Genomic DNA, 15,066 nt, shown 5'->3' on the forward strand with positions numbered 1-15,066 from the left:
CATGTCCTGTTCCAAAGATTTCGTTTTTACACCAATGATTTTGGTATTGATTCCGAGACAAAAAAGCGGAGAATTGAAGAAAGGATATTTCTAGGACGCAAATCTCTTTTAAATTTGGGTTTTGCGTACTGGATTCTAGGAAACAAATGAACAGATCAAAAGGCCGCTGAGGAGTCTTCAAAGAAAGCACCTTTCGAGACTTCGTATACCCAGAGAAGAAATATGATCACCTCAAACCTGCTTCAAGAGCAAAATCTTATTTTCTCGTAAATTATGTATATCGGTTAGAATGTAAATAAAAAAATATTTGTAGTGCGATTAAAATAACCCGGAAACTAAAACTCTTCCCAAGCATATAAAGTAATTGCACTAGAATGCGTTATTAGGTGAACAGTCGCGCTGAAGGCGTGCAGATCAGAATATTTTAACGTCATCGAGTGCGACGGAGGCATTCGCAGACTGCTTTCCGATTTTAATATTTTTTTTTTCAACATTTTCAGGCATCCAAACGATTTGTATCGCACACACTTGCTGAAGATCATCATCTTTGTTCGATTTTGTCATTTTTGCTCGGAGAGTGAAAAATACGACGAACAAATCTATTTTTGAATCGAACGCCGACATTATGCCAGTCAAGAGAAAAGTGTGAAGCATTGCACCGTGTTTAAAAAATAGTGCAAGGGATTATTAATATAAAAAGTGGATTCACTACGACAATCCCAAACATATAAATTCATATGGTTACCCTGGATATTCCTGAAAATCGGCGGCAAAGCCCAGTATCCATAGAAAGAAACTAATGCTGTGTATTTTGGCTGGACCAATCGTGTGACACGATTACAATAGCTTTGTATCGAACTCAATTGATAAGTTTGAGCCCAGCATTTCGAAATAATATATATAGAAATAAAATTTTGAGAAAATTTTCTATAGAAATAAAGTTTTGACAAAATTTTCTATAGAAATAAATTTATGACAAAATTTTCTCCAGAAAAAATTACAAGATTTTCTATAAAAAATTTTTTTTAAAGAATTTTTTATAGAAATAACATTTTAACAACATTTCCTATAGAAATAAAATTTTGAGAAAATTTCCTATAGAAATAAAATTTTGATAAAATTTTCTATAGAAATAAAAATTTGACAAAATTTTCTACAAATACAATTTAGAGAAAATTTCCTTTAGAATCAAACATTTTGAGAAAATTTTCTGTAGAAATGAAAGTTTGAGAAAATTTCCTATGGAAATGAAATTTTGAGAAAATTTCCTTTAGAAATAACATTTTGAGCACATTTTCTATAGAAATAACATTTTCAGAAAATTTTCTAAAGAAATAAAATTTTGACTAAAGTTTCTATAGAAATAAAATTTTGACAAAAGTTTCTATAAAAATAAAATTTTCTATAGAAATAAAATTTTGACAAAATTTTCTAAAAAATAAAATTTTCGATAGAAATAAAATTTTGACAAAGTTTTCTATAGAAATAAAATTTTGACAAAGTTTTCTATAGAAATAAAATTTTGACAAAATTTTCTATAGAAATAAAATCTTGACAAAATTTTCTATAGAAATTAAATTTTGACAAAATTTTCTATAGAAATAAAATTTTGACAAAATTTTCTATCGAAATAAAATTTTGACAAAATTTTCTATAGAAATAAAATTTGAGAAAATTTGCTTTAGAAATAAAATTTTGAGAATTTTTTTCTGAGAAATTTTGAAAAGTTTTGACAAAATTTTCTATAAAAATAAAATTTTCTATAGAAACGCATTTTTTAGAAAATTTTCTAAAAAATAAAATTTCCTATAGAAATAGAATTTTTAGAAAATTTTCTATAGAAATAAAATTTTCAAAAAATTTTCTATAGATAAAATTTTGACAACATTTTCTATAGAAATAAAATTTTCGTTAAAAATTTCTGTAGAATAAAAATTGATATAATTTTCTATAGAAATAAAATTTTGAAAAAAAATTCTTTAGAAATAAAATGTTCACAATATTTCTATAGAAATAAAATTTTGACAAAATTTTCTATAGAAATAAAATTTAAAAAAAAATTGTCTATAGAAATAAAATTTTGACAAAGTTTTCTATAGAAATAAAATTTTGACAAAGTTTACTTTAGAAATAAAATTTTGAAAAAATTTTCTGTAGAAAAAAATTTAGACAAAATTTTCTGTAGAAATAAAATTTTGACAAAATTTTCTATAGAAATAAAATTTTGACAAAATTTTCTATAGAAATTAAATTTTGACAAAATTTTCTGTAGAAGTAAAATTTTAAAAAAATTTTCTATAGAAATAAAATTTTAAAAAAATTTTCTATAGAAATAAAATTTTGACAAATTTTCTGTAGAAAAAAATTTTGACAAAATTTTCTATAGCAATAAAATTTTGAAAAAATTTTCTATAGAAATAAAATTTTGACAAAATTTTCTATAGAAATAAAATTTTGACAAAATTTTCTATAGAAATAAAATTTTTAAAAAATTTTCTATAGAAATAAAATTTTTAAAAATTTTTTTATAGAAATAAAATTTGGACAAAATTTTCTATAGAAATAAAATTTGGACAAAATTTTCTACAGAAAAAAAAATTTTGAAAAAAAATTCTTTGAATTCGAAATCTTTAAAATGTTAAATTTTCGTGATATTTTATACTACGCAAAAATAATGCTATATTTCAAATAAAACTCATATTTAAAATAAAGCGTTGAAAGGCATGTCCTATTTTTGAACGCTTTGTTGCTTTATAGTCAAGATGCTAAAGACAACAAATTTAAACACAATTGAAGAATTATTAAGAGTTATTAAAGCTATGTTAACCTTAGTAAAAAAATCTTTCATGTAGGGATAGCCTTTTTTATGTCGATCCACTTAACTATAAGGACAAAATGACTTCATTGAAAAGTTTACCCGCTTTTGGACAAGAAAAAACTTTATATCGGAGAATCCCGTCTTCTATGCTAAGCAAAATTCGTAGTTGTATTTTAAGGATATGAAATCTTTGTGCGAGCGCCCGATATTAATTGTATCCGTTTTCATATGCAATGAAGTGGGTAATAGAAACATTTCGAAAATTGGCACTAAAGCCAATTCTAGTTTAGTCATGAAATTATTATGTTTTGAGAAAATTTTCTTGATAATTTTTTATGTACGTTAGTTAAATTTGTAACAAAAAGTGGAAAATTATACACAATTGAAGCATAAAGATTTCCCACAAAATAGTTCAGAATTTCATAAAATTTTTAAATTTTACCAATAAAGCGCTCATCATGAAATTCGTATGGTACTAAAGATATTTTTGGAATTTTGAAGTCAAATTTTTTCCTACAATTTTTGAAATTTTCTTTAAGAAGTGAATAAATTTTCTTGATTTTGTTGAAAAAAAAATATTTACTTATTTTTGTGAAATCCGCGTGACATCTGCGTTTGTAATACACTTTAGTTATAATTTTCAAAAATTAATCTAAATTTTCGAAAATTAAGAAAAATTTTCCTTCGTGCAATGTTCACTGTCGAGTGTAGGCAATGCTGCACCGAAGTACTTTGGTAATGAGTATTTTCGATTTCTTTTAGAACCACTGTGATATACCACAACACAATTTTCTTCTGACCGATCTCTTGTGGGCAAACCAAGGAGAAAGCAAAGAAAGTTTTCGGATGATGGGGGCGGGGGTGGGCTGTTTGAAAAGTAGAGTAGAAAACAAAAAATAAATAAAACAACAACACCAACAAAGTGTTCGCCTGTATTTTCACCGGCCGCAACAAATGCGGCTACTCAACTCAGTCTGAGGAAAACTATCGGAGATCCAGGTACTGCTTTGGCTGGATGAGCGCGCGTGCGAAATTCAACGATAAAAACGAATATTGATATTTAGAAAACAAATATACAAGAAAAAAGTATATGTATATTTAAATAATATATACATACATAGAAAACAAGAAAAAAATCTACGGTAAAAAAATAAAAAGACCCAAAAATTTTGTGCTGTGTTTTTTTTTATATAAAAATTAAAAAAAAAACAACAACAAATTCTTTATATATATGTATGGTTGAATGGAGCATTTGTTTAGTTAATTTGGTTATTTGATTTTTAATGGGTTCTGAATCGTTCGAAATCATAAAATTAATTATCCAGACCCTTTGTATAAGTTAACATAGAAAATATATTTATACACTCTTAGAAAAATATGTTTTTCATATGTTCCGATATAAACAAAATGTGTTTCGGGCACAATTTTAAAACACAATATATTTAAGTGCAAACATGTAATGTTCCTAAACTAACACTAAATGTTTGGGACATCTATGTTAATATGTTAGAATATATTATGTTTGGGGCATGAATGTTTCATAAAAATCATATGTGTGAATACAAACATATATAAATTTACAAATTTCAACTAAACATACATATGTTGTGATATTTTATTCAAAGCGACAGAGAGAGTATAGAGAGAAATAGAGATGGAAACCGGGAGAGTTGACGAAAGATATCAATATAACACAGCAAAAGAGTCAAAAGAGAACAATTTCTGTGAAACCGCTAGTATGTTGTTTCGGAAAACTGTTTTATGATAAGGCCAAAAATTTGATATGTTTAAGTCTAAATATTATTTAATTTGAATAAAGAGAATATACATTCTGAACCAAGAGAATAGACATTTGAAAAACAAACAGCTTATGTTTTCGCCTTGAGAGCAGCATTTTATGTATGTGTGGACATGTGTTTTGTTTATCATTATGGCATTATTTTTTCTTGGTTCGTTAAAAGAAATCAGGGGTCTTCATAAAAATAACGAAAGGGCACTATACTCTTTTTAGAGTTGGGACGGTAAAATGAAATAAGGAGGAAATAGTGAAAAATTACACAGTAAAATGTAAAAAAACAAAGTTTAGTTTCTCTTTATTAAAAAGTAGTCCACGAGGAGTTGACGGACACCATCAAATATAAAAGCGGGCATTAAGTTCGACTTTTACAGCTAAAACAATTTAAAAAGTTTATTTTCTTTAAAATGAATTATTAAAGAAAAATAAAAGGAATTTTAGAGCGATGATGTTAAATGCTAGTAAAAAACTGTTCACTCCTAAATAAATTTATGTTTATATTATAAAATTATGTATGTATGTTTATACTCGACTCCACGTTCTTCTTTTGTTAGTTTTTGAATTCCTTCCAAATTTTAAAGTTTTGTACAAAAACAGTTTTTTATTACAAGATTGTTATTTTTGCAATAAAAAATAATATTTTATCCAAAAATCATTCAATTTCGTTTATATCAAGCACTGTTACTGACTATAAATCTTTAATAACGCACATTTCGATGTTTCATTTAAAAAAATTAATATAGTATAAATATAAATGTGTAAATTAAAAAAAAAAAAAAAAACAAAAAAAAATGTTCGGTCGGAGCAGGGATTGAACCCACGACCCTTTGCATGCAAGGCAGACATGCTAACCACTGCTCCACGTGGCAAACAAATGTATGTTTCTGTTAAATAATGTTATGTTTGCATGGGCTCGTGGGCGCTGCAAACTATGCTATATAAATGTAACTTAAAACGATAATTATCTACTGGTGACTATAACAGCTACGTAGCCCAGTGGATAGTGTGTTGGCTTACAAACTGTATGGTCCTCGGTTCGATTCTCCGTGCAGGCGAAAGGTAAAATTTAAAAAATTTATAAAAGTGAATAATTTCTTCAACATTATTTGTATTACAGAGAAAGGTGCCAATAACTAAAAAATTTCGTGGAAGTGAAAATTACGAGTATGTTAGGGAATGAGCACAATCGTGTTTGGGAAAATTCTTCCAAGCATATAATATTTTTGGCTCAAAATGCTTCCAAACATATAATATGTTCACATAAAACAAACATATTAATGTTTCGGCAGTATGCAATAATATATGTGCTTCCTGCAAAATATGTTTGGAACATATGTTAAAGAAGCGATTTTTTTTGAGGGTGTATGGACTTCTAACGGTTCAGATCATGTCGATGTTGGATGGTTTCATAACAAAATATTCTGCATAAAGTGCACTTCTTCGAAATATTTCGATAGATGGAAAATCCATTCCCCTCAGAAGGCCTTAAAATAAAAACGGAAAAAATAATTCGACTGTAAAAACAAAAAAAAAAATATACTACGGGGTTCTCAAAAACCAAAATACCATAATTTCAAAAAAACCACAAAAATATTGAAAATTCAAAAAAAAAAAATCCAAAAAAAGTCAAGACAGGAAAATAGTTGGTATGATTTTTGGTAGTATGACCAAAAGTGTTTTTGATGCATTTGTGTATGTGTTTAGACAAATTAGTCAGACTATGTACCACGGGATCTTAGCGACTTGAATATATAGGGAGTCTGCCGGTCATTTGGTCTAACGTTGGCCTGCGTTTCCCAAAACTTATTAAATATGTGTACAAGATATCTATGAGTGTGCGTGTATGTGTGTATTTGTGTGCAATAAACCTAAGGAAAACTTGTGTTTTCACGCGGTTGTCCGTGTGTGTGTTTGTTTTCTTCGTATATTTTAGACAGACTTGTGAGCTGCTCTGCATAGATCATCATAATGAGCATTTTCATTTTCGTCAGCGCATCATCTTCGTCATTATGATCATCAAAAATACAACATTCGTAGTTGGATCTGTTGATGTTCTGTGAATCTAATTTTAAATACTCGTGCTATACTTGTTTTATTAAACACACAAAAAAAGCAAAACAAAACAGAATTTCAATTTAAAAATGTTAATGGTCATAACAAAATTTACACAGTGCAACAGTTGTTGTTTCCTAAAGCATAAAAATTCTCGTTCGCTGAAAAATATACATGGAGGATAATGCAATCTACATTTTAGGATACACAATATTAAGGACAAATTTTTGGGAGCCACTGTGGTGCAATGGTTAGCATGCCCGCCTTGCATACACAAGGTCGTGGGTTCGATTTCTGCTTCGACCGAACACCAAAAAGTTTTTCAGCGGTGGATTATCCCACCTCAGTAATGCTGGTGACATTTCTGAGGGTTTCAAAGCTTTTCTAAGTGGTTTCAGTGCAATTTGGAACGCCGTTCGGACTCGGCTATAAAAAGGAGGTCCTTTGTCATTGAGCTTAACATGGAATCGGGCAGCACTAAGTGATAAGAGATAAGTTCACCAATGTGGTATCACAATGGACTGAATAGTCTAAGTGAGCCTGATACATCGGGCTGCCACCTAACCTAACCTAAGGACAAATTTCCTTAAAATAAAGAAATTTTAATTAAAAGAAAAGTTTATAATTTTTATACCCTCCATCATAGGATGGGGGTATATTAACTTTGTCATTCCGTTTGTAACACATCGAAATATTGCTCTAAGACCCCATAAAGTATATATATTCTGGGTCGTGGTGAAATTCTGAGTCGATCTGAGCATGTCCGTCCGTCCGTCTGTTGAAATCACGCTATCTTCCGAACGAAACAAGCTATCGATTTGAAACATGGCATAAGTAGTTGTTATTGATGTAGGTCGGATGGTATTGCAAATGGGCCATATCGGTCCACTTTTACGTATAGCCCCCATATAAACGGATCCCAAAATTTGGCTTGCGAGGCTTCTAAGAGAAGCAAATTTCATCCGATCCGGCTGAAATTTGGTACATGGTGTTAGTATATGGTCTCTAACAACCATCCAAAAATAGGTCCATATCGGTCCATAATTATATATAGCCCCCATATAAACCGATCCCCCGATTTGGCTTGTAGAGCCCCTAAGAGAAACAAATTTCATCCGATCCGGCTGAAATTTGGTACATGATGTTAGTATATGGTCTCTAATGACCATGCAAAAATATGGTCGCTAATGACCAGATCGGTCCATAATTATATATAGCCCCCATATAAACTGATTACCAGATTTGACCTCCGGAGCTTCTTGGAAGACCAAAATTCATCTGATTCAGTTGAAATTTGGTACGTGATGTTAATATATGGCCTCAAACACCCATGCAAAAATTGGTCCATATCGATCCATACCTATCCCTAGATTTGACCTCCGGAGCACCTTGGAAAAGCAAAATTCTTCCCATTCGGTTGAAATTTGGTACGTGATGTTAGTATATGGTATCCTACAACCATGCAGGAATTAGTTCCTATCAGTCCATAATTATATATAGCTCCCATATAAACCGGTCGCCAGATTTGACCTCCGGTGCCTTTTGGAGAAGCAAAATTCATCCGATCTGCTTGAAATTTGGTACGTGGTGGTAGTATATAATATTTAACAACCATGCCAAAAGTGGTCCACATCAGTCCATAATCATTTATAGCGCCCATATAAACCGATCCCGAGATTTGGTTTTTGAGCCTTTTGGAGGAGCAAATTTCATCCGAGTGAGTTGAAATTTGTGGATGACAGTCTTTCGTAGAAGTTTCTACGCAATCCATGGTGGAGGGTACATAAGATTCGGCCTGGCCGAACTTACGGTCGTATATACTTGTTTACTTTGAATAAGACGTCGAAATTATTTTAGTTTTATAGCGGCGCTAATATGAAAGAATATGAAACTAAGAATTTAGGGTACACAATTTTACGGATAAATTTCCTAAAGATAATGAAGTTTTAATTAAAATATAGTTTACAGCCTTTACTTTAAGAAGTCGTTTCTTTAAATTTAGGACACGATTCTCTGAAATTTGGCTCCCTCATTTAAAATCGTATGTGTTTGATGTGAGACAAATTTCCCTTAAAATAAAGAAAAACAATTTTCAACTTTTGAATTTTTTCATCGGCTGACCAAAAAGATTTTGTGATCAGTATCCTAGAGCCTAGATTTAATTCTACACTCAAAAAAAAATTTACTTGGATCCAAAAATTCAGACCTTCTCTTAAGGGTTTTTGTATTGATAATATTAAAATAATATTAGAATTAGAATAAAATCCCAATTGTACCAGATACTTCCAAGTACAAATATTTAAACCAAAGATAAAAAATCCTCAAAATAAATCTTAGCCTATATTTGAAGCTTTTTGATATTTAATCCGAAGATAATTTTAAAGTTAATTTAAAGATTATTTCTTTAAATCAAAAATGTTCTTCGTTACTTTAAGGAAATTTTTCAAAAGACTTAAGGCTTCATCGGAAGGACGAAAATTTCAAAGATTCGTGTCCTAAATTTAAAGGAAACAATTTTTGAAGCGAATATTATGAATTTTATTTTAATTAAAAATTATTTACATATTTCTACAATTTCAATAGAAACAATTTGTTAATCTTCAAGTAATTTATAACGTCCCCCTCTGGTTGGTTCAGTAATTTTTATGGCAATCGACTTCGAAGTTGGTGAAGTTTTAAGATTGTCATAAAATCAAGACGAAGTTAACAAAAATAAAGGAAACATAAAACAAAATTGAATAGTCCGTACGGGACAGCAAAAAAAGAAAAAAAATGAGAATACATGTCTGGCGATATAATTGTACTAACTTATTATTAGCCAACAGTTAAGAGCAAAAAACGAAGAACCAGCCTGAATTTGATATCAGGCTAACATACAAATATTAAAATTTATTTATTTTAAAGAAATTCTTCTTATTATTGCGTAAATTATGAATCCTAACGTTTAGGTTGCCAAATCTTTCATATTGAGTCCATTTTTCTCAGTGTACATAATTCCGTAAACTCCCCTTTTTAAGCCATTCTTGGTTGAGGCATGTTGTGTGCGATGGGACTGAGTCCTGTTGAAAAGCGACCGAAATATTGTTTAATACTGTCTTTAGGGTATTTTCTCGATAATATTCGGCAATAAATGTGACACCAAGATCGATGAATACGAGTGGGGAGCGATCATCGGCATTTGCAGCGGCCCACCCTTATCATCGACGGGACTTGAGTTTTACTGGCCAATCGATGGCGTTAATTTTCAGCTGACCTCATTGCCAAGTAAATCCCATAATTTTGTTTGTGAATACTGTTCAATTTGGAATGGCTTCTCATGGGAGAAACCCCATTTCGGTAACTGGCCATTTTCGTGCAAGCGAAGCTAATCCTTGACTCTTTCCTTTTTTGTGCATCGGCGAGCTAATGTACTTTTTGGGAACTTCAATGGTTTTAGTCCAAGCTCATGCAGACAAGCAAGTTTCTTACCATTGTGGGATTGATTTCGATCAAACATTTGTGGTTTTGTTACCGTTTTTTCGGCAACGATGTACCACTGCCACTATCACGATAACTACCAATTATATAAGCAACAAAAGATTTATTCACATTTAAATGTTGGAGGGTTCCAACGATAGGTTAGTTTAGGTTAGGTTAAAGTGGCAGCCCTATTAAGTTTTTGTCTCACTTAGACTATTCAGTCCATTGTGATACCACATTATTTGCTTGGTATTGTTACAACCCTTGCAATTCTCCTATCGAACATTTGCTATCATAACATCCTTCTCACGCAGTAAGAGCTTGCAGGTAGCCAGAGGCATACCAATAGATTCTAGTTCCCCTGGAATATGTAAGGTGGTTCCTAGCGTTGCTAACTCATACGCTTCGAAATTCCCCGTTAATATTCCTATGGCCAGTCACCCATATTAGGTGAATACTGTACTGCTGAGCCATCTCGATGAGAGATTTGCGGCAGTCGATGGCAATTTTCGAGTTAAGGAGCATAGAGTTCAATGATTTTATTGCAGGTTGACTGTCCATTTGCTGGAACATTACTTCTCAGCCAATTCGCCACTTCTTTAATTAGTAATATTTCAACCTGAAAAACACCACGCCTCACTGTGCGAATTAGAGTTTCTAACTTTTTGTCGAAAAGTGGTTTCGCCACTACGTTTGGCACATCTGGCATTATTTTGAGGACCGAACTGTGACCGTACAACGATTATAACGACCTTCCAATTTTTTCATACCATTTTGGTAGTACTCCTTCGGTTTTGCCTCAAAATAGGCCTCAGTTTCGGCGATCACCTCTTCATTGTAGCCAAATTTTTCCCCTGCGAGCATCTTTTTGAGGTCTGAGAACAAGAAAAAGTCGCTGGGGGCCAGATCTGGAAAATACGGTGGGTGGGGAAGCAATTCGAAGCCCAATTCTTGACATTTTGCCATCGTTCTCAATGACTTGTGGCACGGTGCGTTGTCTTGGTGGAATAACACTTTTTTCTTCTTCATATGGGGCTGTTTTGCCGCCATTTCGACCTTCAAACGCTCCAATAACGCCATATAATAGTCACTATTAATGGTTTTTCCCTTTTCAAGATAATCGATAAAAATTATTCCATGCGCATCCCAAAAAACAGAGGCCATTACTTTGCCAGCGGACTTTTGAGTCTTTCCACGCTTCGGAGACGGTTCACCTGTTGCTGTCCACTCAGCCGACTGTCGATTGGACTCTGGAGTGTAGTGATGGAGCCATGTTTCATCCATTGTCACATATCGACCGAAAAACTCGGGTGTATTACGAGTTAACAGCTGCAAACACCGCTCAGAATCATCAACACGTTGTTGTTTTTGGTCAAATGTGAGCTCGCGCGGCACCCATTTTACACAGAGCTTCCGCATATCCAAATATTGATGAACCATAACGTTCCTTTGATATCTTTAAGGACTCTGCTATCTCGATCAACTTCATTTTACGGTCATTCAAAATCATTTTGCGGATTTTTTAGATGTTTTCTTCGGTAACCACCTCTTTCGGGCGTCCACTGCGTTCACCATGTTTCATCCATTGTCACATATCGACCGAAAAACTCGGGTGTATTACGAGTTAACAGCTGCAAACACCGCTCAGAATCATCAACACGTTGTTGTTTTTGGTCAAATGTGAGCTCGCGCGACACCCATTTTGCACAGAGCTTCCGCATATCCAAATATTGATGAACCATAACGTTGCTTTGATATCTTTAAGGACTCTGCTATCTCGATCAACTTCATTTTACGGTCATTCAAAATCATTTTGTGGATTTTTTTGATGTTTTCTTCGGTAACCACCTCTTTCGGGCGTCCACTGCGTTCACCGTCCTCCGTGCTCATTTCACCACGCTTGAATTTTGCATACCAATCAATTATTGTTGATTTCCCTGGGGCAGAGTCGGGAAACTCATTATCGAGCCAAGTTTTTGCTTCCACCGTATTTTTCCCTTCAGTAAACAGTATTTTATCAAAACACGAAATTCCTTTTTTTCCATTTTTTTCACAATAACAAAAGTTGCTTTTACAAAAGACGCTCTATCTCACAAACTAATTGTCTTACAGACGTCAAATTTTGACACGAATCATTTGAAGGTTGGTCAAATGTGTTGGGGGCTATATAATATAAAGGTTTGTCCCAAATACATACATTTAAATATCACTCGATCTGGACAGAATTTGATAGACTTTTATAAAATCTATAGACTCAAAATTTAAGTCGGCTAATGCATTAGGTTGGAACACAATGTTAGTAAAAAAATATGGGAAACATTTAAATCTGAAGCAATTTTAAGGAAACTTCGCAAAAGTTTATTTATGATTTATCGCTCGATATATATGTATTAGAAGTTTAGGAAAATTAGAGTCATTTTTACAACTTTTCGACTAAGCAGTGGCGATTTTACAAGGAAAATGTTGGTATTGTGACCATTTTTGTCGAAATCAGAAAAACATATATATGGGAGCTATATTTAAATCTTAACCGATTTCAACCAAATTTGGCACGCATAGCTACAATGCAAATTTCAATTAAATCGAAGTAAAAGATTGGCCACTGTGGTCATATGAGTGTAAATCGGGCGAACGATGGGAGCTATATCTAAATCTGAACCGATTTCAACCAAATTTGGCACGCATAGCTACAAAGCTAATTCTACTCCCTGTGCAAAATTTCAACTAAATCGGAGCAAAAAATTGGCCTCTGTGGTCATATGAGCGTAAATCGGGCGAAAGCTATATATGGGAGCTATATCTAAATCTGAACCGATTTCAATAAAATTTGGCACACTTGACTATAGTACTAATTGTTTTTCTTGTGCAAAATTTTAAGCAAATTAGGGTAAAACTCTGGCTTCTGGGGCCATAGAAGTCCATATCGAGCGAAATATATATATGGGAACTATATCTAAATCTGAACCGATTTCTTCCAAAATCAATAGGGTTCTAAACACATACCAAAACAAATACTTGTGCCAAATTTGAAGTCGATTGGACTAAAACTGCGACCTAGACTTTGATTACAAAAATGTGTTCACGGACAGACGGACATGGCTATATCGACTCAGGAGCCCACCCTGAGCATTTTTGCCAAAGACACCATGTGTCTATCTCGTCTCCTTCTGGGTGTTGCAAACATATGAACTAACTTCCCACCAAAAAAAAAAAATTGAAGTGCTTCTAAAGGCACAACTTTAAAAGCACTTCCAAAAATGTTCTCCCAAAGATGTTCTTTATTTTAACTACTCAGGAAGTTTTTTTAATTCAATTTTTTTTAACTCGCTGTTTTCATATTTTTGATAGGAAATTTTACCTTTTTTGTTTTAAATAGGTTAAAAACCGAGTAAGAATTAATAAAATGGTACAAATGATTAAATTTTTTTCCAAAAAAAGGCTAAATTCATTTTAGAAAAATTACCATTTTTTTTTAAAATATTTGATGTCAAACGTTTCAGACAAGCGGTACAATACTTTAAAAATCATAAAAAATTATAAAAATTATTTATTTGGCAAATTATTGCAAAATTTTTTAATTTATATCCAAAACACTGAATTCGGATCACACCTTAAGAAGTGCTGCAAAATAAGTGCAACGGCATTTGAAATGGTTGACATCCGTCCTATGACAAGCCCGTGTTAAATTCATCGCTTCTGCGCCAATTTTGCGCCACTTCCGGATCCAAAAAGAACATTTTCACTACTTTTTTGGCGACGCTTTTTTTGCTGACCCTGCGCCACACTAATCCTGGTAAGTTGGAATGCTTACCGTGGTTTATAATTGATATTTCGGTGAGTTTTCTAACAATGACCAATTTAGTTTAGGATACAATAGTTGCACTGTGTCGTGAAATATTTATTGAACATCAATCTTAATCTAGTCTAGAAATACAATAGAAAAAAATAAAATAAATAAAGAAGACCAAAAGTTTTTACCATTTGTGATTTCATTTATTTCCATTTCAAATTTCGTGAAAGAACCGAAACAATTCTCTTACAAAGAAAGAAAATTATTGAATAAAATAATCAAACGACATCTTAAAGGGGAAATATATTGAATAAAAAAAGAAAATAATATACGAAATAAAATTATTGAGATTAAAAAAAAAAAAAGAAAATCTACTAAAAGTGCTTGTTTGTTGACTACATCATCCTTGTCGTTATTACTGTCTTTGTTGGTATTGTTGCTGTTGGTCATAGTCCGTTCATGTTATTGTTGTGTCAATGGAGAACTCAAATATAAATCCTTTGATTTCACCTTCTGAAGCTGTTGTTAAAAGTGAATCGAGCTATACCAGAATTACCACAACCACCAATACAACCAATGGCCTAGAGACAACATCATCGATACTGAATCATACGGAAACGGTAACCACCAATATTGTTACCAATGCAGCAGTAACCCAAGAAAATACAACAGGTAAGTTTTAATTGTTTTTTTTTTTGTTTTTTTGTAGATCAATATTCGATTTTTGAAATTTTCACCATAGTGGGGAGAAACTTTTGGTCAACGTAAAGCATCGATGAGTTCTAATCTCAGTTAGGATCAGATGTTGCAATTAAATTGATTTTTGGTTTCTTTGAATGTGTTGTGTGTGCATTTTAATGTGGTCTATAAATAGATATCGTAATCAGGACCAAAATGGCGACCTTCCGACTTTTTCAAATTTTAACGGGTTGACGTCGGGTTTTCTCCGACGTCACTCCAATTTGGGCAGTTCTTGAACCAACAAAATGATTAGGAATACGTGACAAAGAGAGAGCTGAAAATGTGCACCTTCTATTGGTCACCAGAACTCAAGCTCCGACGATGATAATGGTGTGGAACGTCCATAACCATTACGGGATGATCACTCCCCGCTTGCTTTGCTTGTAGTTAAATTTTATTATTTTTTGCGAA

At 32.3% G+C, this 15,066-nt stretch overlaps 1 protein-coding gene across 1 annotated transcript in view; it reads left to right on the forward strand.

Moving 5' to 3' along the window:
- Nucleotides 1–14,309: 14,309 nt before the first annotated feature.
- Strn-Mlck (Stretchin-Mlck) overlaps nucleotides 14,310–15,066 on the forward strand; it is a 201,305-nt gene continuing 200,548 nt past the window's right edge. Inside the window, exon 1 of the mRNA XM_075310984.1 lies at nucleotides 14,310–14,586. Within this exon, the coding sequence (XP_075167099.1) occupies nucleotides 14,391–14,586 (196 nt within the window). The 5' untranslated portion in view covers nucleotides 14,310–14,390. The remainder of the gene's footprint in view (nucleotides 14,587–15,066) is intronic.

Source organism: Haematobia irritans, chromosome 5 (assembly GCF_050003625.1).
Source record: "Haematobia irritans isolate KBUSLIRL chromosome 5, ASM5000362v1, whole genome shotgun sequence".
Taxonomy (NCBI): domain Eukaryota; kingdom Metazoa; phylum Arthropoda; class Insecta; order Diptera; family Muscidae; genus Haematobia; species Haematobia irritans.